This window comes from Lepisosteus platostomus, chromosome 5, assembly GCF_059453375.1.
Source record: "Lepisosteus platostomus isolate fLepPlt1 chromosome 5, fLepPlt1.hap1, whole genome shotgun sequence".
NCBI classification, from domain to species: Eukaryota; Metazoa; Chordata; class Actinopteri; order Semionotiformes; family Lepisosteidae; genus Lepisosteus; species Lepisosteus platostomus.
In genome coordinates, this window is record NC_142615.1 from 34,470,292 (window position 1) to 34,496,037 (window position 25,746).

Consider the following 25,746-nt stretch of genomic DNA (forward strand, 5'->3'; position numbering starts at 1 on the left):
TAGTTGTCAAACCTGGGGAAGAGAAAAGAAAAGCTTGTTTTAGAGAAATCAAGCATGTGGTCTAGCTGTCTGTCCAGATTTAAATCCCTTTACATTTGTCAGAAAAGTCAAGAGAATTCACAAATGGAGATCAGAGCAGGAGAACCTAGATAGGCCTGGGCTTGAATCACTTCCTGCAACTAAATTAATTGGCTTAACAAGAGCTGAATGTTGCCCCTGCTTAGAATGATCATGAAATAAAGGAAATGACATGGCAGAATACGAAACTCCTGCAGAGATAAGAATCCCTGTTTGTAATGTATTGAAAATCCTCCATCCCTCCAATCTTACCCGTACAAGTAACCCCTGCATCCTCCTTGTGCTGACAGTCACTCTGATTCAGTCGAGAGTGACAGCAGTCCCACAGGTGAAGCTCACTGCCCCTGCAGTTCACTTCATCCAGCCAGATGGCGCCACTACCTGGTCCGAATGAGGCCTCTATTGCTGCACTCACTGCGTCCCCACAGCCCAGCTGTCTGCAGACCACCTGGGCATCCTGCAGGTCCCAGGAGTCGTCACAGACTGTCCCCCAGGAGCCCTCGTACCGCAGCTCCACCCGGCCAGAGCAGTTAGTGCCTCCAGCCAGGCGCAGAGCCTCTGATGATGAAAAACCAGAACAATGTAAGAACCCCAGAGATCTGATTGGATGCAGACTTTAAAGGAGCGGTGCCTGTTGGTTAATCATGGGGAGTGTTTGCTTTGTAACATTTGATTGAATCATCCCATGCTGGGATGATTACGCTTCTGGAGTCACAGCGGCTGTAAACTAACCTGTGCAGTGCTGCTGAGTGGGGTCCTCAGAACAGGGCCTGTGGTTGCTGGAGGCTGGAAAAACAGGATTTTGTTGAGGCTGCGGAATGGAGACCTGGAAACTGTACCTGACAAGACCTTTTATAATACTTCAGTAATTACTGTTATACTACATTTCATTACAATACATTACAATGGCAACATGTACATAATAAATGAGGGTTAAACTGCTGCTGACACACGCATTAGACTGAAAGTTTTGCTACAGCTATAGGTGACTAGGAAGTGTTTCTTCTTTAGATACACTTTTGTGATATCTGGCAGAGTAAACACTTCTAGTTGAGATGTGGAGGATCCCCTGATCAAAAATAATTTCCAATTTTAACTTGGTATACCTAGGTAATTAAGTCATGGGTTGATGATTGTCAATAAGCAGTACAAAAACACACTGTATAAGATCACATGAAGACCACAGGGAGACAACATATTACTATTCAATATGACATATGACTTCTATGTGGTTAATTCTTCTTTGTGGTTAATTTGTTCATCATGATTTCTTGACCCTGGATAGGCTACAGCTCCTGTGTGACTATAAATTGGAAGAAGTGATTAGAAAATGGATGGATGGAGAGATGATTTATTGAAGTCTGCTTTTGATGAATTATTAAAGCAGAAGGCAAAATAGTTTATTAAATTCTTAACATGTTCTTTGAATTGCAAAGCCTTTATTCCAGTCCCTCATTACCCTCTCATTCCACACAGTTCATATACGTTCTAGCATGGTAGAATCAATATAGACTTCTTTTATGACAAAGAAAAGCATGAGATCTTTTTACCTGAGCAGGTGATCTCAGCCACTTCCCGGTCTTCACACTCATTCTGACCCCAGGGGGAGGAGGGACACTGCCACAGGGTGGAGTCGTGTTTGCGACAGGAGACAAAGTCCAGCCATTTGGGATCTGGGCTCAGCCTGGAGTTTGTCTCTCTGATGGTGCCCTTGTCTCCACAGCCCAGCTGTTTACAGATCACTGCAGCTGTGGTGTCTGTCATGCTGCTGGCACAGATGCTGCCCCAGGTGCCATTGTAGTAAACCTCTGCCTGTCCTGAACAACCTGCAGACAGCCTCAGCTGCTTGTGCTCTGGGAAGAAAGTGAGAAACCAAGAAAGAAATTACTCTTACATAAACAGCTTAACCTTATTTCAATACAACAGTTAAAATTCTCAAAAACAATATTGCTCTACAATATATTTGGGTCTGATCTATAGCATTTTTTTCAACAAAGAGCACTCAGAGTCACAAGACTTTTATAGATAAACATTTTCACACCTATGAACATAATGGCAAATATAATAATATAATATTTTAATAATATTTTAAGTTCTCATAGTGTACATGTCGGTGATTTATTTCATGAAGTGGCACAATCAATTCTTGATATCCAATCCAAAATGTTTATATATATATTTATCACTTAGCACTGACACCAAATATAAATGATCTCCAGAGTGCGTCTGTGCCAAGATTGCCTCCATCATCTGATATTCTCTCCCCACTCACTCCTGTCAGCACTGGTGGCTCCACATTGACCAAGAGTCCACTTTCACACATTACTCTCCACCTCCTCAGCCCCAGAAGCTTCAGTCTGTTTTTCTGAGGCCCAAATGAAATTAGAATTTTTGCCCCAGTTTTAAATCTTCAGCAGATGGAAACATGTTTTCCTCTAGTATTTGTTGTACTTGGCTCTGTCCATTTTTCCTAAGGTCTTAATGATTTCCTCATAGTCCCCGCTGAAGATCTATCTATCTATTAAACTCCAGTTCTTTCAACTTTGATCCCTAAAAGGGATATGTCTATTTTTTAAAGACTAAAAACATATAATAGCAATTTACACCTTTGCACAGATTTCAAACAAAAAAATATAGCCCTCTAACCTGAACACAGGATTCTCACATCCTCCTTGTGTCCACAGTCATGCTGTCCCCACCCTGCTGAGGGACACTCCCACAGAGACGACTCGTTCCCCATACAGCCCACCTCGTCCAGCCAGATGGGTCCAGTTCCCTGGGTGAAGGAGGCCGGCACTGGGGCACTGAGGGCCGTCCCACACTGGAGCTGCCTGCACACCACCTGAGAGTCTGCCAGGTCCCAAGAGTCATCGCAGACTGTCCCCCAGGAGCCACTGTGATAAACCTCCAGCCTCCCAGCACAATCATCTCCTCCCCCAACCAGCCTGAGGGAGCGCTGGACTAGGAGCAGAGAGTCAGAGGTTAGGGGTCAGAGGTGTCTACTACTAAGACGTGAATATGACCTCTAGAGGGACACAATTTGCTAAGAGATTTATGGTCTAAGAGGAACAGACAGTATTAGCAATAATACCTTTCTTTCCAGTATTAGAATTAATAATAATAAAATTTAAAATGCAATAAAACAGTAAATTACAAATATAATTTTCTAACTACTTGGGAAGGAATGATGATTTTTTATACTGCCGGGTGTGTATTTGGGTGAAATATTAACATCTGTGAAAAATACACCCTTAATAAAAAAATATTTAAAAAAGTAACGAAGGCTAGAAGTTATGAAACAGTTGCATCACTGAGAGGAAAGAAAACCGACTGAATTTATTCAATAAACACAAAAAAGGGACTGTAAACATTAAATCTCATTCATTATTAATTGGTTTAAGAATTTATCAACTTTTTATTTCCATCACCTTGTGCAAACTGATGATTAGTAAAGGAAGGATTTAACACACAAAGCCTCATGTGCATTGATATAGTATATTATAAATGCCAAACAACTGAGATCCAATCCAGTGCTACAATCCAATTTGCTTCTAGAACACAGCTTCTAGGAAAAGATTTGCCTCTTCCTTTAAATCCTGCAAGTTCATAAGTAATATTAATTAAATGGGATCTCTGATATTTGGATGATTTAAACCAACATTCACAGTCTCAAGCCATTTCAAAGTGTACTGATTAAACTGTTCACACCTACAGCTCTAGATTGCTAATGAACAAGAAGCTTAGCACACACTAGAGCAGAGCAGGACCACTTCCTGTCCAGGGCTGCAGATGACTGTCTGTGGAGAACTGCAGTTCACCAGGTCAGACTCATCCCCCGAGCACTGAATACCTGTCAGACACACAGCACTGTTACAGTCCCAAACAGAGAGGAGTTATAGACTTGTAGTACAGAGCACTGAATACCTGTCAGACACACAGCACTGTCACTGTCCAAAACAGGCAGGAGTTGTAGACTTATACTACAGAGCACTGAATACCTGTCAGACACGGAGCACTGTCGCCTGTCCCATACAGAGAAGAGTTATAGATTTGCACTACAGAGCCACAGCCCAGCTGTCTGCAGACTACAGAAGCCTCCTTGTAGCCCCAAGAGTCCATGAGAATGGTCTTCCAAGTCCTGTTGTATTGAACCTCCACCCTGCCTTCACAGTGACTCCTTCCTCCAGTTAGGCGGACGTCCTGGGCTGAAAGCACTGGTCCTGAGATAAAAGATATCAGGTAAAAAAATATTTATTCTCTTAATTCTTGTGATGCTGTAGATATTTAGTTAAAACAAAGTATTTCCTTGTTCTGGAAAAAATATTAAAGGTGATGTATTCTGACAAATTATATTATAGATTCTGCTTCTATTTTTCTAAAAATAAATTCAGTTGTATATCTGTCACGGATCGGAAGGAATGAGCCGTGGAATGGCAGGAGAGAAGAAAAAGACCCTATGCGAAGTGGTGGGCTCAGCAGTTCAGGAGTTGTATAGAAACCAATGCCCTCAGGCAGTGGACTGAATGGCGACCTTGTGCTAGGCGGGTCTCAGGAAATCCGAACGTTAATGCTGAGCGAAGGTAAATGAGTGACCCGGAAATATATAGCCCCAGACAGAGAGACACCGGAAGGACAGCGAAGCACAGAAAACTAGGGACAGAACAGAGTAGGAGCACCCTCTTGCTACAGAGGGCGTGACAATATCATTATGTGAGAACCATATTTACATACAGTAAGAATAGATCAGAATAAATCAAAGACCTCTTTAAAATAATAAAAGCATGCTTTGCCATCATGATTTATTTTGCGATTTAATTCTTCTTTTGGGAATAAAATATGTAAATATGTTAATATCTTGTGATGCCACAAGGGGCATAATCCTTGAAGAACAGTACTTCCAGCCCAAAATATCGTCCATTTTAGACAGGCATTTGCCTGTTCTAGGTTGGCCGCAAGTGAACTCAAGCATTCAAAGTGGTGTCTGCTTGCCCATATAAATTAACTTCTGAGGTGGAGAAGGGTTGCTGCTTTGGGAGAAGTGCAGGGTGACAGAAGGCTGCTAAACTGAGAAAGCTAAGGAATTACTTCGGAAACTGTGCAGACCTAATAGAAAACTGGACTGTAGGAAAACAGAAGAGTAAGGACCTGAGGAGAAAACTGAATTGTGGAATGAACATCGCCCATGGACTGAGAGTGTGGAAAAACCTTATTTTGCTCATAAAAGACAATTAAACACACAAGTTAGCAGGATAGCTGCCTGGTGTTTAGTTAGGGAGATCACTAAGTCAGTTAGGAGCTTGAACATGAGCTAGGATTATTTTAGCTTTATTTTATTTTTGATTATTTAATAAATAAATCAAACAATGTTTAAAATAACAGTCTTTCACTGGATGTATCGCTGAGTTTGATCTGCCTATTTTGCATGTCTTGTGATCACTGTGCCACTGCAGAATCACAATCAACATTTATAAACTCTAAAAAGTCTATTCAAATACACAATTGCCACCCTCCTGAACTCACCAGAGCAAACAAGTCCTGCATCGTCCCTGTGAGAGCACAGCACTCCCCCCAAGGCAGATGTTGCACACAGAGATAAGTGAGCCTCGCTGCCATCACAGAGGAAATGATCTTTCCACACTGAGCCCTCTCTCTCTCCAAACCAGGCCTGTCCTGGAGTGGCTACAGCCACCCCACAGCCCAGCTGTCGGCAAAGAACACTGGCGTCTCTCAGGTCCCAGTACTGGTCACACACTGTCCCCCACTTGCTGTCGTACTCCAACTCCACTCGGCCAGAGCAGGGGTTCGAGCCATTTGCCAGTCTAAACCCTGTGTATCCTAAAAGGAGAAACAACAGGCAGAGTGAGACTCATTGTGAAGGAAAGGAACTATGTGTGGAACTGGCTTGGGCTCAGTTACAGGTCTGTATAAAAAGCCAGGAGGAAACGGGTCTTGGTTTGTGTGTGGGAAGGAGGGAGAGTGAGAGCTGCATGAGTAATTCTGATTAGTGATTGCTGTCTCGGGAGCATGTTAATTGCATTGTTAAAGTCCATATGTGACACGGTATAATCCGGAAGTGACTGAAGTAGGCCATCACGGAAAACATAGCAGGATCGGGTCAAGTAGGAACACAGGGGTGTGATGACAACAGTCCAAAGGGAAGTCCAATGGGGGAAATCAGGGCACAGCCTGAGGTCCAGGTGCAGGGAGATCCATCCGAGACTAACACAGAAAATAGGGAATGAGGAATACGAATAGTTAAAAGCATAACGGGACAAGGTTCTCCGAGCCCTGGACTCAGTAGGTCAGGAACTCCAGGATAAAGGCCATGCACTTGGACTGCTCCTGTGCCTGGTGGATAGGCGGGCTTAAAAAGAGAAAAAGGAATAAGACACAGCTAGGAGAAATAAAACTGGAAACACAACAAAAACGGTAGGAGCGCCCTCTAGAGAAGGGATGATGACCGTGTCAGTGAACTCAGTGTGGCTTGAGAAGATACAGTTTCAACTGCATCACAGGTGCTGGACGGGTGAGCTTTGTGGTAGTTTGTTTGCCAAAATCAGTGGGATTAAATTGAGCTGCCAAGTAACTGTCCAGCTGGACCAGGGCTGTCTGGAGGTTTTGCAAAGTACAGGGTGAGTACTGATTTGAATTGATTCCCTGAACTGTACTGAATCATAGGAATCTTACTGAGAAGGATCAAACTCCTCAGCTCCACCCAGGACAGCAGCTGGTAAACTGCCTGCCCTCTCTTCCGCTGACCTCACTCTTACAGAATCCACACAGAAAACACCCCCCCCACCACCCCCAGATTCCAGCTGGGTAAAACTAGAAATATGCAAGAACTCAAATATTGATTCGATGACTCAGGGATCTATAGTGTAATTTGGCATTCGGAGAGACTGGTTATACTTTTGCAAGAACAGCTCCAAGTTGTACTCATTATGTCTTGAGCCTCACCAGTACTCCTGTGCTCCGATTCTAGTGTTTCTCCACTGATCTCCAGGGAAAAATCATCAGAGGCGTTTGGACCAAATCATTGTTTATAATAGAAAAAATTCCAGCAAGCACAAAACCTTGTAGTCCTGAAAATTCTAAATGGCCTCACAAATATTTTTTTATTTCTTCAGCAAGTGTGAACTGATGCTCTCACCTGAACAAACAAGGATCACATCATTTTTGTGGGTGCAGTTCTGGTGCTGTCTGGTGGAGATTGGACAGAAGGTCAGGTGGCTTTCATTGCCCTGGCACTGGATCTTTTCTGACCAGATTGGACCCTGCCCCTCTCCAAAGTAAGCTCCACCCAAGACAGCTTTGGGAATCCCACAATTCTCTTGTCTACAGATGACCTCTGCATCCTTCCAGTCAAAGTCATTCTCACACACTGTGCCCCAGGTCAGATCAGACATGACCTCAACACGCCCTGAGCAGGGATTACTACCATCCACCAGCCTCACTTTGTAAAGATCTGTATTTACAAGCAGAAACAGAACTGCCATTAACTCTTTACCACTGAAAGATGACAAAAGAAGAATGAGTAACATTTTGAGATAAGAAGCTGCCACAGCAATGGTGAGCAGTGAGATATATGGGTTGTGAAATAAGTTTAAATTGCTGTGTGACCGAGGTGTGTTGGTGTGTGAGGAGGTGAGGTTTGTTAATTAGTGATGAGGTGAGGTGTGTTGGTGTCAGAGGAGGTGAAGTGTGATGTTGTGTAAGGAGGTGAGGTGTGTTGGTGTGTGAGGATGAGAGGTGTGTTGGTGTCTGAGGAGGTGAAGTGTGTTGGTGTCTGAGGAGGGAAGGTGTGTTGGAGTGTAAGGAGGTGAGGTGTGTTGGAGTGTGACAATGAGGGGTGTGTTGGTGTCAGAGAGGGTGAGATGTGTTGGTGAGTGATGAGGTGAGGTGAGGTGTGTTGGTGAGTCAGGAGGTGGGGTGTGTTTATGTGTGAGGAGGAGGGGTGTGTTGGTGAGAGAGAAGGTGAAGTATGTTAGTAAGCAAATGAGTCATGAGTTGGTGATTGATGAGTTGCGTGGGGTTGGTATGTGGGGAGATTAAATGAAATGATTTATTGTTAGATGAGAATTGTAATTATGTTAGCATGTGAATTGAATCTCCGTAATTCTTTCAAAAGAACTGTGTTCAACTCACCATCATAGCAGATGAAAGGAGCACGGTAAGTGCAAACATTATCATCCCATTTTCCCCTTTTACTGTCCTGTAAGTACACAGCACCACAGCCCTGAATTCCACCCACATTGTTCGGTTCCCTGGTGTCCCAGTTCTGGAATGAAAAGCTCTCCTGGTCTGACCATTTCCAGTTCCCCCTGTAGAGGCCGATCCACACTTCATTGCCCTTTGCCGTGTTTTTGATCTTCTCATTCTCCCTCTGGCTCCTCACACTGACCAGATCTGTGTGCCTCTCTCTACAGAATCTCTGAGCCTGTGGCCAGCTTCTTTGTTCCCGGATCAGAATGTATGTCAGTGCATCGTCTGTTTCATCTGAATAGACAAAGGGTATTTGTAAATATTATATGATTTTTTATTAGATGTTTAATTACTATTTTTTTAAATCGTGTTACAAAAATAATTTCTCATTTTGTATGTTTGTTTCTTGAATTATTTTTTAAGTAGCCTTAAACTTTATTTCTTAAATCCTTACAAATGTAGAGATTTATGCAGATGCTATCATGGTTAACTCTTCATCTCTCATGTTATTGTCACGCCGTAATTAGGTCAATTGTTTCAAGTGTAACCAGGTGACAAAAAGTGTGTGGTGCATGAGTAGAGTATATTAGCATCATCAAGCAGGCTGGTAGATAGTTCCAAAGTATAAATAATAAGTTGCTGTCTTTGTGTCCTGTGCATTTGGAAACTCTGTGACAATCGCTGACACAAGCACTTCCCTAATTCCAATATGGCCAGCCTGTCACCCTGTCAGGGAAGACCACATGGTCCTCTTCCTCCTTGGCTGTTATTCACTTGATTCTGGTCACACAAGCCACCAACTCTTCAAATTATGTCTTCATTAATCATCAGGCACTGGAATATTCAAACCCATTAACTTTATGTTGTACAATCCTTGACCTACAGTTCGCTAATCACTACTCACAGCCAGGCATTCAATAGACTATCCAATTAGATTAGCCATGCCACCCAGTCCCAATCTTCACTTCAACTCAGCTCTTGAGTTCATAGTCTACATCAAGCACCAGTTTTTCACTAAGCAATTAGTAACTTTGCCCATCCTTATTTCTCTCTGCTCATCGTGTTTGGAACACAGCTCTATAACCAGGTTATTTGTTGTTTTCTATCTCACACACTCTGTAATCTCTCAGCTGGCTGCTGATGTCAAGACAGAGTATTCAGGACTCAACCGATGTCATCTAGACTCCTCTCTCTTTTCTGTTGGAGGAAAATGCACTGTCACACTTACATGCAATGCACACTTCTTGATGTCCAGTTTCAGGACCATTTTTCCTCAGGCCTCCCCTGTTTCGTCCCCAAGGTCTATAAACCAACCCAATCCATTCATAATAAAAACTCACTCTTCCTCCTTCCAGCCTGGAATCATATACACAGACTCCCTCCAACCTAGTTTTATAATCCTCTTAGTTAGCACAGAGGAGTGGGTACTTACACACAGTCTTTATCCCAACAGCTCCTGTATCTCACATGGACTAACATTGCTAATGGGAAAATGTATCATCCAGGCAACTCTCAGCTCTATGTGGCAGAGACTTCGAGACAGGTTACCTGGATTGATATGGATGTGTCATATCATATTTTGTAACAGAGGACGAGTCAACCATGACTACAACTGTGTGAAACATTAATCATTTTTAGGGTCTTAGTAATTTAAAAGAGAAAGGGGTGGTTACCTTGATAGCAGATGAAGTATTTGGTGTAACTGCAGGGCCTATCACTCCATGTACCTTGACTATCCATCGCTGCAGAATCTTCATTCTTTGACTGGTGATTGTTTGGTTCCCCACTATGCCAGTTGCGGAAACTAGCCTCACCCTCACTGTAGAAATAATTGCCTGTCAGGGACCACTGCCATTCTACATATAGTCCTATCCAGGCCTGGAATACTGTGTCTGCATTGCTGAGAAGCCTGTCTAGCTGTTCCCTGCTTTGGATGGAGGCCAGGTCAATATACTTGTCTCTGCAATAACGCTGAGCATCGGTCCAATTCAGAGGTGTGCTCACAAAGTGATACTGACGTGTGCGACACAAAGAGAGTTTAAGGAGCCCTGGAAACACACAACACACAGAGAGTTTCAGATAAGCATTGCAGCCACACAAAAGTCAGGATGACATCAGTGGATAAGGTTGGTGCAGGGCAGAAATCAGCTTTTCCACTTGTCTAATACGGATTGTTTTCTTTCTAATACTGTGTTTTCTTTCTTCTCTTGTCAGCATGGAATAAACCTATTACCTGTTACTTTGCAGCCTATGCATGCTGACGCAGCTACACACCCGAACTAATACTGAGTCATGTCAATGGGCTTTATATTTGCCTTCCACAGAAAGAAATTTGATATATCTGATCTTTTGAAATGTTTGTTTAATGTGTTCTTCACAAACACATTGTTTGGTGTATTGTCATAATCTTTTCCAGCTGGAGATGGTTGTCCATTAATGGTATTAGTGCTTTTTCATTGCCAAGTAATTCTAATCTTCCTGCTTTTAACCTTCATGTTGGTTGTTGTTTGTATCTCTTAATTATCTAACAATATTATCTATATTGTATAAAGGGAAAGATATTTTTTAAGTAATTAAGAATTAATTTTAAGTAATGTATTCTGCATTTATATAATTTAATAATATACTTATTATGTATTCAAATAAATAATCATTATTTTGAAAGTATTATTTAAAGTTAATAAACAGATAATGGAAATCAAGATATGCAGCAGAAAACACTGACCTGAGAACAGCAGGATGAGAAACACACTCTTCTCCATGCTTCTGGATTTCCAATCTGGAAATGTATAAAGCAAAAAGATATCGGGAACATAGAATGAGGGAAAAAAAACAATAACATTTTGACTTCAGAATCTAAACCAAATTCCTTACAGGATTACCCAGGTTAACTGTGTTTGTATCCCAACAATACAGGAGGTGATGCTGATACCAATAGGCACTGGTATCACTCCAGAGGTGCTAGCCTCCTGCTGTCATGAACACTTGAAGGCAACGTGAGACGTTTATAGTGTTATAAAGTAAAAGGAGGTTTAGTAAATTCATTTAGCAAAAAAAATATGCATGGTTTGTAAAGATACTGTAACAAAGGACTGGTTGGATAAAAGTTGCACAACTAAATTGGAACAATGAATATACAGATGTAGCCATTCAGAATGAGCGGTAAAACCCTGTGATGCGGGAATGGGGCTTCAGGTTGTCGCGGTATGTGATACACTGGTCAAAGGTGATCGACAGGTGGCACATGTGGTGCATTAGTTGTTATTGAAACAATTGCTTCATTAAATCTCTCTACTGTGCATGTTTAAATGTGCTTAATATGGAATATATGATACGGAATTTTACAACTAAAGGGAACTTTTGGTAGCTGAGCAAAAAAACAGCACGAGCATAATGTCTCTGAACATCAGAAATTATATTAATACTCTTTATGGCTGGTAGTGGTACCTAAAATAAAAAAAAATACACAGCTGTATTCCACCTTCTTCATTAACATTTTATGCATCAAAGTCTTTAACTCAATCACTTACTGTATTTATTTTGAAAAACATTTTATACGAATATAGATTCAGCTATTCAAAACGATTAGGGTGCGCTGCATTAAAACATGGTGGTGTAGGGAAAACCGGTTCAGGGACGCCAAATATGTAAGAAAAGTGGCTCTCTGAAGGCACCAGTTCTGTAGGGTTTGGGCATTTACCGAGACAATTATTAATTGTAGCAGTAAATCACAAAGTTGATTCTTTTGATGGCTTTAGAATCCAACCATGCGACATAACTCAAACAACGCGCACACACAGGTACTAATACACAAGGATACATTTATTAATACATAGAATATGCATATAAACCTAACAGATCTTATCGAGAGGGTTATCAGAATACAAAAGGTATATTCGGTCAGTTACAAAGAGTTACACATATCAAGAGGACATACGTTCAGTCTATCATTCATTAAGACCGTTTCGTAAAGTGAACTTGGTTACAACTTCTACATTAGATACTCAAAACAAGCACATAACTCTTAGGAATTAAATTGATATCAACTGGTTGGGATAACAATTGAATTCTCGAGCTGTAATGCATTGAAGTTGAATACTCATCCAATCTTTGGGGATTCAGATCTCCTGCGGGCACAAAGAAACAGTTGCAGGCTGTTGCTGTCCAATCCGCGCTCTCTGGCTCCGTGCCAGGCTGTGCTGTGCGGCTTGCGACGGTGCGCTGCTGATGCTCATTGTTGGCATTAACTAGCAAAGTTTGTGCACAGGAGAAAAGATGATTGTGGGTCCCAGCAAGTCAGGAAGAGGACCGGTTCGTTCCTGATGAAGAGCTAGTTCTGAATAGTAATTCAGCTGTCCACAGTTCCGACCTGTTCACGAGGCCTGCTGCTGGTTACTCTCTGGCAACCTCCACTCTAGACTCTAAGAACAAAGGAAAGTTCTGGCACTCGGACACACTGGCCGTTCCGTGGTTGTCCGGGCTGAGTCTCAGGATGGTCAGGAGGCTCGCTGCGAGAATGTCCTGCCCTTGGGAGCCTTCTGCTCCTGGGCCGTCCTGCCCTGGAATTCTCCTTTGAATTCCCTTTAGAATTGTTGAATCTGAATCTGAATCTGAATCTCAATCTGAATCTGAATCTCAATCTCACAGGCTCTCTGTGTTGCCTGTTTTTACCTGGAGGAACTTCAGCTCATTGATTGGCTGAAAGTTCCATGGGCATCAGAGTCCCACGTGGGTTACTCGGCCCTACCAGTCCCTGATTGGTTGATCAAGGTGAGATATGAGTCACTTACTCCTGACACTTAGTAATGCAGTCCAGATGTCCAACTGGCACTCCCTAGACAGATAGGCGCCAATGGATGACCATTGATCATGATAGCCAGGCTTAGCTAAGTGCATCCCCCTTTGGGAGCTGTCCTTATCAAAAGAAAACATCTTGCATGAATGGTTTCTCTGTGGCTGCACCACAGAGATGAACAGAGAAATGGGGCCTCATTTGGGAAGCTCAGAAACACTTAATTCTGCCTTATTATTAAGCCTCACCGCTACAGTGGGCATGTCGCATCACACCACATCATATCGCGTCATATCGTATAATACCACAATTATGATAATCGTATCCGGAATCACCGCCAGGTGGGGCTAATAAAGCTTAACCTCTCATGTACAGCAGTTGAGCTGTCGCCAGAAAACACGTGGTTTCAAATCCTGGTCACTGCTTAAGGACAGTCTTATCCAATTAAGAATTTAAGTTGTATGCTCTTTAGACTTTTAATCATTTTAAACTGTGTATTACGGCATGTTAATCATTAAACATTAAAAAGTCGGTATATTTTATAAAAGCAAGATTGCTCAGTTGGACAAAAGTGCACAACCTACCACCTTTATTATAAATATTTTAATTATGCAGAAATATTTTATGCTTCAAAGTCTTTAAGGAAGATATTATTAATAGTATTAATAACGAATGACCTTGAACAAGCTGTAAGCTCAAAGTATTACAGTGGTCCACTTTCTTTGTAACTGTCTTTGTAAACTAAAATACTTTATTTTTTCATTGACAAAAAGTAACACCACGATACACTACCATAAACGATATTAATTTAGGAACATAAAAATATAATGTAAACTGTAAATGGTTGGTATTGGTAGTTTAAAGAAAAAAATATTCGGAAATGTTTTTTATGTGCTCCTTCTGAGCATATTTAGTTTATATACTTTGTGAAAAGTCATGATGTTTTAACCTTTTCTGTGAATGCGCTCATTATCGGAGAAAACAAAAGCATATTTTTAGAATTTGATTAATAGGGAATATAATATGAAATTGCGAAGAAATTAATAACAATATAATTATTTTCATCTACTGTAGCTCAAATAGTAGTATAAAACACTTTCTATGGATATGTGTGCTTCTACGCAACACAGAAACACAGCCACAAGTAACATTAGCTAGCAAAGAGAGGACATTAGCTAGCCAATATGATAAATATAATGAAAAAAAGCAATTCGGAAAAAAGACCTGCTGATCTGTTCTACATACCAGGAAGAGAACAGAATATTATTTTTTGTGTTCTAAATGTGTGTTATCTTTATGAAATTCATATATTTTAATTAAGAAGAAAAAAACGTACCGCGTACACAAAGATTCTAAGCTGATCACGAGGAAGAAAGATCACCCGTTTTTCTCGCATAAAAAGTGGTTATTAAATGGGTGAACTGTTAATAACTGGAGTGAACTGGGTGAAAACCCAGCTGCAGCTGAATCCCCAAATTTAAATCCAATAGAGATGGTATTGCATTCCTTGAAAGACTGTATTCGGAAAACGGCTAAACCCGATTTACAAGTTCTGGGAGGAAGAACTGACAGAACAAAGTTGCAACAATTTTATTAACAGGCTGTTTCGTGTTCTTCCTAAGATTCTTGATTAACGGAGGGGGGACATTCAGGAATGTGAGTTCTGTCGTGCATTGTCTGATTGTGAATAAATAAAAGCATTTTAGGAAACACACGTTTGTGATTTTAATCAAGATGGGGTAAATGGGGACTCTCTATTATACTCTTTTATAAAATTAACAAGAAACAAAACAAAAAATAAAAAAGATACAATCTGCAGACATATCACAGATATGTACAACAAAGACATATAAAACATTTACATATATTGTTCATTTATTACTTTAAATATATACTTTAAATTACTGTAAATATATGACAAATATATTACTTTATTTTGTATAGCACCTTTAAAAGTAGCATTTCAAAGCAAAACAGGATTCTGGCTGTCAAATTCTGAACATATTGGAGATTACCAATTGATTACCAATTTTGTGGAGTGGTGTCATCTTAACCATCTCCAGCTTAACATCAGCAAGACCAAAGAAATGATCTTCGACTTTCGAAGGAATAAGTCTCCGCTGAACCCTGTTTCCATCCAGGGTGAGGACATAGGGTACAAGTACTTAGGGGTACACCTGGATGATAAGCTGGAGTGGTCTGGTAACACTGACGCCCTGTACAAGAAAGGTCAGAGCCAACTCTATTTTCTTAGGAGACTCAGGTTCTTTGGTGTGCGTGGAACACTGCTACACATTTTTTTTTAATCAGTGGTGGCGGCGGCCATCTTCTGCGCTGTTGTGTGCTGGGGCAGCAGCATCATGACAAAAGATGCAAATAAGCTCAAAAAACTTATCAAGAAGGCTGGCTCTGTGTTGGGGCTGAGCCTTGACCACATGGAGGTGGTGGCTGAGAGGAGAATACTGACCAAGCTCACAGCCATCATGAACAACACCTCTCATCCGCTTCATGGGACTGTTACTGGGCAGCGGAGCACTTTTAGCAAGACTGCTCCAGCTACGGTGTTCAAGGGAACGTTTCCGCAGGTCTTTCCTCCCGGCGGCTGTCAGGGTGTATAACGCTGCCCTAGGCTAGGACTGTTAGCCCTTCATTTGCTCGTCTATGGAAATGAGCGTGTTTGCTCCATTGTACTGTTTGGACAATCAGTCTGTATAAACCTATGCACATTTTGCACATATTTTGTTGTTTTTACAGTGACTATGATCAGCACATTTTGCACACACCTATGTATTTATTTATTTTTATTTATTTTGTTCTCTTTTGTTTTATAACTATTCTGATGTCTGTTTTGCTTGTCTTGCGCTGGACTGCTGTAACACATCAATTTCCCTACGGGATTAATAAAGTATTATCTATCTATCTATTACTCAGTGTGGATTTAATTACCCTAGTGAACAGGATGTGCATTTATTAATTCCTAGTTTCTCAAATTCCCTTTAAAAGAAACTATTATTCCTCAATGCAGAGTACTACATGGCCAGTATTTGCATGCTGTATGATATTTGTGATTTAAACAAATTAACACAAGCAGCTTTTGGGGATTTAAGTGTTGGCTGAGTTATTGCACGAAGTAAGACTAGAGATGTTGGTAGGAAAAAGATAATTTGGGGAAAGTTGAGGAATACACTATTAACAAGACCACTTCCTAATGATTTTAGGCATAGTTTTGACAAAATGATGGGAGATATTATAGACTGCAGAGGAAGATGATGAAGTTAACAGACTGTATGTTTACATAGATACTGAAATGAGGATTGTATTTTAGATTTTGTGTTGTTGCTAGTATTGAACTGTGTGTTGGATGCACATGAATTGAAGGAATGGCCAAACATAGCTGATGCTGATCCACAGAGCCAGGATCTTAAGATGTTTATATTTAGAGGCAATTTGTTAAAATAACTAACTAGGTATGGATACTGATGTGCAAGAGAGGTGGAAAGGCTGTTTCCTTAAGCCAGCACTATAAAATTATTTATCCTCAGTGAGATTCTGCCATCTCATAGTTGGTTTCTAACACTGTGTATAGTTCCATCCACATAGTGCCTTTACTTTCATCCATTTTCTAATCTATTTGGATCCTATCCCAGCAAGCAACGGATGCAAGGCAGAATACACCCTGGACATAGCACCTGTCCATTACAGGACAGACAAACAGACACAAACACACACACACACCAGGGCCAGTTTTTCCATGAGCCAATTAACCTACCAGTATGTTTTGGACTGCAAGAGGAAATCATATCACACATATGGAGAAACCCACGGAAATCAGAGAGGGCATGCAAACCCCACACACACAGGACGGCAGGAATTGAACCTAGGGCCCCAGTGCTGCAAGATAGCAACACTAACCACATTACCACCATTAGAAATGGCTGCATAGCTAAGTTATCTTTTTAATTCACAGGTTTGCATGCAAAATTTAATTTTGAAATCCACTGAGACATCTGGTACTATTGTTGTAATTATTGAAAAAACATACAAAAAGCATGCTAACAACTGTGCCATCCTATTCCTTAGTTAATACATTTTATTTTTTAAGAACATTTTACATTGTTAGCAAAATATTTTGAATTACATTTTACCCTATTTTTTATTTAATTTTGTATTTTACTTATTTTCTGATAGTCTGATTTAATGTATATTTGAACAATGAAAATATATTTTTACCAGATGCAGGGAAAAGTGCAACAATTTATTACAGTGCTAAATTTAATATTACTAACAGCAAAACAACCTTCAGTGTACACAAAGATCCCCAATTCAATTGCAGCCTAAATGTTAAGCATAGTTTTTGCCTTATCTGTCTGCTGCTAAAAAATCATGCCCGGCTTTCAATAGCAGCAGACAGCTCAGCTAAACAGGGAAGAAAACAATTATCTGCTGTCTGCTGCTGAGGCTGGGAGAGAAAATCACTCCTGGCTTTTCAATAGAATTGCATTAACTTGCTACTGCGTCTATCACATTTCCTGGCGTATTGTGTTAATTTTCAGTATTTTATATTGTGTTCGATTCAAGTAAAGAAACATTTCCTAGATATTAGCTCATCAGTATAGTAGACATTTATCTGTACGATTGTTGGGACAGACAACTTACTACACTATAGCTTTGGTAAAGAGATGGACTATGGCCAAAATCAAGAAGACTCTCTCACACCAAATAATGAAGATGAAAAGAAATGGGAAGTCAACAAGAGACATTGTACAGCATTTTTCTTCCATGGACATCTTTGTTTGTGAAAGCACAGTGAGACGACATTAAAAGGGGAAAGCAGACAAAGGGAGCACTTTGGATCAAGGCATCGTTTCTTTCGGGACAACGATCCGAAACACACAGCAGCAAAGGTGAGGCTTAACGCAGAGGGAGTAAACTGGGTGAAAACTCCAGCTGAATCCAATAGAGATGGTATGGCATTCCCTGAAAGACTATATTTGGAAAAAGGCAAAACCTAGCAAAAAGTGAGAACTGATCAATGAGATTTACAAGTTCTGGGAGGAAGAACTGACAGAACAAAGTTGCAAAAATTTTATTGACAGACTGTTTCATGTTCTTCCTAAGATTGTTGAGCACAGTGGAGGACATTCATGAATGTGATTTCACAGATGCTTTTGTAGTGTCTTGCATTGGCAGATTGTGAATCACGTATTTAATTAAACATGTTCTTGCGGTTTTAATCAAAATGGGGGTAATGGGGACTCTCTGTTATAAACGTAAATGTAAAGCCCAAAAATAAATACACAGTAATAAATAACATGTTCTACATTGACCTTGTTATTAAGTGATAGACAAAAAGCAGGGCAATGACTTTCTCTGCAAGCTAGTCAAAGAAGTAAGTAGGCAACTCAACACTCGAAGCCCAGCAGCAACAATAATTATTACAGTGTGTATTCTCCTTTCACGGCATAAAATAGTACAATGCAGGGTACATAACATGGTTATGTATGAGGAATGTTTGCAAATGTTAAGATAATTGTGCAGCATATGTTTTTGGAAACACATTAGTTTCCGAGCAGTTAATTGCTCACTTCTGCTGCCGTACAGTGGTTTGGAATCTACATGCTCTCCCCGCATCGTTATCGACAATGAAAATGTCTGTGGAATAAGCATAATGTATAAATGATAAATAGGAGTATATGAATATAATTATATCATTATCAATTTCTTTAGATATGTGATTCCATATTATATTCCCTATTAATCAAACTCTAAAAAGTATGCGTTTTTTTTACTGTGATAACGAGCGTAAGCATTCGCAGAAAAGGTTAAAACGTTATAACTTTTTACAAAGTATATAAACTTAGTACAGATGCAGCCATTCAAAACAAGTGGGGTATGCTGCGGTATAACTCGGTGGGCGTGTAGCAGTATACCGCATCATACTGTATGCAAATTAGATCATGTTAATAGTATCTGGAATCACCTTGTAAAACTGGGAGGTGGAGCTAATAAAGCTTAACCTCTCCTGTACAGCATTTGAGGTGTCACCAGAAATCATCTGTTCACAAACACCACCGCATTTAGTTTATCCGATCACGTATTCGTTTCCAATCGTACAAAGTAAGTCTTGAGATTCTCTGATTCACTGTGCCTTTCACATGCTCAGAAACGATAATTTAGGAAATTTAATTTAATTTAGGAACATAAACATATTATGTAAACTGTATTGTATATTGCTGGTCTTGGTAGTTTAAAGAAAAAATACACACCAGTATTCCATTTCTCCCTAAACATTTTAAGCATCAAAGTCTTACATGTGGTTATTTCGGAAATGTTTTTATGTGCTCCTTCTGTGCCTGTGGGCACTTTTCCTGTCCGTGGGGGAGGGTGGACTGTCTTTCATTAGAAGGTTAGCCTATTTTACACTGAGAATATAGAGGGGGTGGAGGCGGTCTTTTAATTAGTATTACAATTTGCACTGATTCCCTTGCGAAGATATGGACATAAGAATATTTGTGCATGGTAAAAAAAATGGCATTAAGCACTTAAACTTAATATGGTCAGTAACTGTAAACAGTAACATGCTCAGAAGGAGCACGTAAAAACATTTCCGAAATAACAACATTTATTTTTGATTGGTTTATTATTTTGGCTTTGATTTGAATGTGTGATCAGATCAACTAAATGCTGTGGTGTTACTTTTTGTCAATGAAAAAATAAAGTCTTTTTGTTTACAAAGATGGTTACAAAGAATGTGGACCAGGGTAATACTTTGAGTTTACAGCTTGTCCAAGGTCATTCATTATTAATACTACTAGTGATATCTTCGGTAAAGACAAACAGCAGGAACATTTCTATTCTTTACTCAGCAGCTTATTAAAAACAGGGTGTTCAAACCGTGTTTTTACACAGAAGAGTGACACAGCTTCGCGTTGTGAATCTATTTTTCTGTGTTCACAAAAAAAGTGGAATACAGTAAAACTACCTTCTATATAGATACATATTTTTAGATATTTAGATACTTAAATTAATATCATTAGTAATTTCTTTAGATACGTGATTCCATACTATATTCCCTATTATAAAACTGATAATTCTGGTCCTGAAATCTGATTGGCTGACACACATTCGAAGAAGTGCTATATTCTCTAATATACCCAGGAATTTTGACTTCATTGTGTGATACAGAAAGTTTAAAGACTACTTCGTAGCGTAGATAAAAAAGCTTGGGTTCTCATGTATCTGATATCTTTTTCTGCTGTCTTTGTTGCGCACTTGAGGATCCTTGTGATATTTTGAGCTCTTGTTGAATGATACGTGTCGCATAGTTTAAATCATTTTTGTTGTTAGAAATTATGAAACGCTCTGTTAAAAGCAAGGGAGCTTTTATGTCTGTTATAGTAAAAGAATATGCCTGATGGACTAGGGATTGGACGGTTTTTCAGTGTTTGTACAATCGATGGAAATCTTCAAATAAATGTACTAAAGAAATAAACAAAAAAAGTCATTTATTCCTTTATCATATTGGCTAGCTAATGTCCTCTCTTTGCTAGTTACTTCTGACGGGGTTTCTGCGTTGCATAGCAACGAGGGACTATATTCTCAGGCGGAGGAACGTAAACAGCTTAATTTTCATGTTAAATAAATTTTAAAAATAAAAATTAATTCTATACAGCAATCACATATTTGGGGACAGTTTTATAAAACTTTGATGCTTAAAATGTTTAGGGAGAAATGGAATACTGGTGTGTATTTTTTCTTTAAATTACCAAGACCAGCCATATACAGTACAGTTTACATACAGTAATATGTTTATGTTCCTAAATTACTATTAGTGATATCTTCTGTAAAGACTTTGATGCATAAAATATTTCTGCATAATTAAAATATTTATGATAAAGGTAGTAGGTTGTATACTTTGTCCAACTGAGCAATCTTGCTTTCATAAAATATACCAACTTTTTAATGTATAATGATGTATAATGATGAACATGCTGTAATACACAGTTTAAATTTAAAAGTCTAAAGAGTATACAACTTAAATTCTTAGTTGAATAAAGATTGTCCCTCAGCAGTGATCAGGATTTGAAACCAGATGTTTTCTGGTGACAGCTCAAATGCTGTACAGGAGGGGTTAAGCTTTATGAGCTCCACCTGACGGTTTTACAAGGTGATTCCAGATACTATTAACATAATCCAATTTGCATACGGTATAATTTGGTATACTGCTACACGCCCACCGTGTTATACCGCAGCATACCCCACTTGTTTTGAATGGCTACATTTGTAGAAGGGAAAGAAAATGATTAACGTTGTTTTATTTTAAACACTAAGTTATGAATGCAATTGGTGCTTTAAAGCCATTGTGCATTACTGAGCTCGGCGCTTTTTCCTTTCCAATGCGGGCAGCACGCTGTTTTCAAAGGCTCTGATTGGGGAAAAAAGACCTGCTGATCTGTTCTAAATAGCAGTAAGACAACAGAATATGATTTTTTTTCTATTCGAAACGTGTGTTGTTTCTATGAAATTCGTGTATTTTAAACGTTTAATTAAGAAGTAAAAACCTTCCAGCATAGACAGAGATTCTAAGCTGATCACGAGGAAGAAAAATCACCCATTTATCGCGCATAAAAAGTGGTTATTAACTATCGAAACCTGTTTTTATAGCTTTTAAAGTCGTGCAATGCCTAAGTAGGAACACGTCATTATATCTTGTTTTTTATTTATTTTTTAAGAACTAAAATAATCGTTTGCCCAGACTAATTTTAAAAACCTCTACTTGTAAAATTTTTCACAGCCTGTACATAAAATTATTATTAAAAAGCTTATTAAAAACAGCCCCCATGGTGTTCAAACCAATTTGTTTTTACACAGAAGACTGACACAGCTTAGCGCTGTGAATCTGTTTTTCTAAGAAAATATGTGTCCGTGGGGGAAGGTGGAGTGTCTTTCGCTGGAAGACTTGTCCTATTCTACTTTGAAAATACCTGTGAAACCGGTTTAATTCGGCACACAGCCAGCACTCCCAGAGAGAGAGAGAGAGAGAGAGAGAGAGAGAGAGAGAGAGAGAGATGAAAACCACACAGCGCCAGGCGAATGCACAACATTAATGTAGGGTTTTCGGGGTCTCGTGGATTTACGCCCTACAACCTGCGGTACAAACATGTTGTGATATGTAGAAATATAAAAAAATGTCAATATACTGTAGTGTCCATAATATTTGCTATTTTAGTTTTTCAAATAAATGTTTATTTGTTAAATGAAACCTCATAGCAACTTCTGGATTTGAACACCTGACCTCACACTTATAAATCAGTCACTTTCTGTCACGCCACCTGACACATACCAAAACAGCAATACACATATCAATATAGAAATATAGTTATACCGTTATTAATTTATTTACATACGCAAATCCATATTATATTCTCTATAAATCCAGTTCTAAAAGTATGCTTTTGTTTATTCCGATAACGAGCGTATTTGCAGAAAAGGTTAAAACGATCAATTTTTCATGAAGTATATAAACATACAGTAATATGGTCAGAAGGAGCAGGTAAAAACGTTTCAAAATAACCACATGTACTGTAAGACTTTAATGCTTAAAATGTTTAGGGAGAAATGGAATACTGGTATGTATTTTTTCTTAAAAATACCAAGACCAATCATATACAGTACAGTTTACATACAGTAATATGTTTATGTTTATAAATTAATATCGTTTATGACCTTCAGATGCATTATGCTCCTATTCTTTTTATGCTCAGCTACTACAATTTCCCTTTTGTGGTAAAATTCCATATAAATATTCAATACTAAGCGGATTAAAATGTGAACAGTAAAGAAATTAAATGATTAAATCTTTTCAGTACCGCCCAATGCACCACGAGTGCCCCTGTGTGTCATTTTTTCCAGCCAATCACATACTGTGGTATGGGGCGGTGGCGCACGCGTAGATGCCCGTGGTATGGGTTTGTATCGTGCATTTTGAATGGCTGCATCTGTATAGTCAGAAGGAACACTTAAAAACGTTTCTAAAATAACCACAGTATATAACTGAATAAAAGACTTTGATGCTTAAAATGTTTAGGAAGAAAGTGGAATACTGGTGTGAATTTTTTATTTAAACTACCAAAACCAGCCATATCCAGTTTTTATAATATGTTCTTGTTCATAAATTAAAATTGTTTATGACCTTCAGATGCATTATGCTCCTCCTATTTTTATGCTCAGCTATGAAAATGTCCCTTTAGTTGTAAAATTCCATATAAATATTCAATACTAAGCGGATTCAAACATGCACAGTAAAGAGATTGAATTATTAAATAATTTCACAAACAACCAATGCACCACGAGTGCCCCTGTCGGTCGTTTTGGCCACCCAAGGCACGTGCTGTGGGTAACTGTGGGTAATTTAGCACAGTACGGGGTTGTACCGTGCATTTTGAATGCTTGCATCTGTACTGTGCCTGTCCTCTTTGGACAGCCATGTCTGTTTGATTCCAATTTCAATGGCCAGGCTGTGGTCACTGAGCCTGTCCTCTCCGGGCAGTCACATCTCTCTGTGTCCAGTTTCTATGTCCATGCTGTGGTCACTGAGTTTGTCCTGTCTGGACATTCTGGTTTGTCTGTGTCCAGTTTCTATGGCCAGGCTGTTGTCACTGAGCCTGTCTTCTCTGCACAGCCAGGTCTGTCTCTGTCCAGTCTCTATGGCCAGGCTGTTGTCACTGAGCCTGTCCTCTCTGCACAGCCATGTCTGTTTGTGTCCAGTGTCTATGGAAAGACTGTGGTCACTGAGCCTGTTCTATCTGAACAGCTAGGACTGTATGTGTCCAATTTCTACATCCAGTTTGTGGTCTTTGAGTTTGTCCTGTCTGGACAGTGAAGTCTGCCTGTGTCCAGTTTCTGTGGTCACTGAGCCTGTCCTCTCCGGATAGCTGGATCTATCAGGTCTTGTCAGTGTTTGTTTCTCCTTGTTTTCTCTTTCACTGGTAATATATCTTGACTGTGACTTTTTCCTACACTGACAGGATAAGGGAACTGAGTCTCTTTAATCTGAAGGGAGTGTCTCACACTGACATGCTGAAGGAACTGAATCTCTGTCTTAAGGAATATTGTTCACTGACAACCTAAATACGCTGAATCTCTTTAGTCTTGAACAGAAAATACTATAAGTACATCTTATACAAGTATATAAGAACTTCAAAAGCATTGAGACAGTCAACTTAGACAATTTCTTCACAACTAACAATAACACACAAACCTGAGGCTGCCTGCAACACATTTCAAACTAAGAGGAGGTAGGTTTTTTTTAATGGCAATAGTTGACACCATGACATGAATACAGTAAGAACGAAATGTCAAAATTTGACATGATCTGTCATCCTTTTACTGCTTTGCCTCCTATGTTAATTTATCATTAATGCTGATAAATTTACTGTGGGGTTTACCATATTTTACATGTAGTGCATTTCTACAGACATCACATACAAATCTATCAGTGGATTTTGACCTTTAAATCTTTACTACAAGGTCTGGTTTTCTGAAACTGTGACCTTAACATTGAGATTTAAATTTTTTACTTTGCAAACGGTATCTGTCTGCCTTTTCACACCATAGCTAATTTTATAATCAAAAGAGTAGCTAAACTGAAACAATAATTAAATGTAAAAGCACCATAAATTGAATGGAATAAAACTTAATGCATTTCTTGAATTTTAAAATAAAGAGTGATTCTTTGAATTGAGTTTGCACTTGTGCTGTAATAAAAAATGTTGAGATATTTTATGAGTGAAAATTCTTACATAAATAAATTGTACGTTATTTCCCATTCCAGGCATTACAGTAAATGCTCTGTAGCCTGTTCTCCTCTGTTTTAAAGAAGAAATACTATGTCTAGAAAGCTGCTAATAGTAATAAAAACAATGTTATAATTACTGATATACATTTGGTTCATACACAGTATATTTTTGCTAATTATATATAATTAGTATTATCAGCAATAGCTACAAAATACTGTAAAAAGAGCAAAGGGCAAGAACACAATAAAGCAATGATGAATTATTATTTTATATATAACACATAAAGTCAAATGAAATACATTTGTCAATATAAAATGTATAGTTGCATGTTGTGTAATATTTTGATATCTTGCTATTAAGTTAAATCTGTATTATCTTTAAGTAGTGCAGTTGAAATTTAACACCTGAGTTCTTGTAGAGCTGCAACACACAAATCATTTCACAATTTACTGAAACTGTACACATTTGAATATATTAAGTCATTGTCTGCCTTAATTTAAACCCAGAACTCAACACAAAGATCAAATTCTGCATTAACTGTAGTAGTATCTTTAATTGAAAGAATAGCAAGTAGAACATCAGAATTTCCTAAAACTAGCAATATTCTTCTATTATTTTGAGCTCTTCTGATTCTTTTTGTATTTGTTTTGTGTCTCTAAAATGACTTTTAGAGTCACACTCAGAAAATTAAAATGGAAATAAACAAAGTATCTGTCTTATCTACTGTCACTGTTTCAAATAATGTGGACGTTCACCCTGATTCTCTATTTAATTTTACTTCAATAATTTAAGAGGCTTTACCCAAAAGCACACAGACAGTAATACATCAAATGTATCCTTAAAAATGGAACACCAACCACCTATGACACAACCTCT

The 25,746-nt window shown here is 39.0% G+C and overlaps 1 protein-coding gene across 1 annotated transcript; it reads right to left on the reverse strand.

Annotated features, from left to right (window-relative positions):
- Positions 1–6: 6 nt before the first annotated feature.
- On the reverse strand, positions 7–11,042 carry LOC148665783 (scavenger receptor cysteine-rich type 1 protein M130-like). Its single transcript, XM_088630961.1, has 9 exons — positions 11,006–11,042; positions 5,599–5,943; positions 4,077–4,298; positions 3,830–3,928; positions 2,725–3,039; positions 1,629–1,931; positions 811–864; positions 434–636; positions 7–12 (listed from the first exon to the last, which is right to left on the reverse strand). The coding sequence occupies exons 1-9, from the start codon at positions 11,040–11,042 to the stop codon at positions 7–9; spliced, it is 1,584 nt and encodes a 527-aa protein (XP_088487087.1).
- Positions 11,043–25,746: the final 14,704 nt, after the last annotated feature.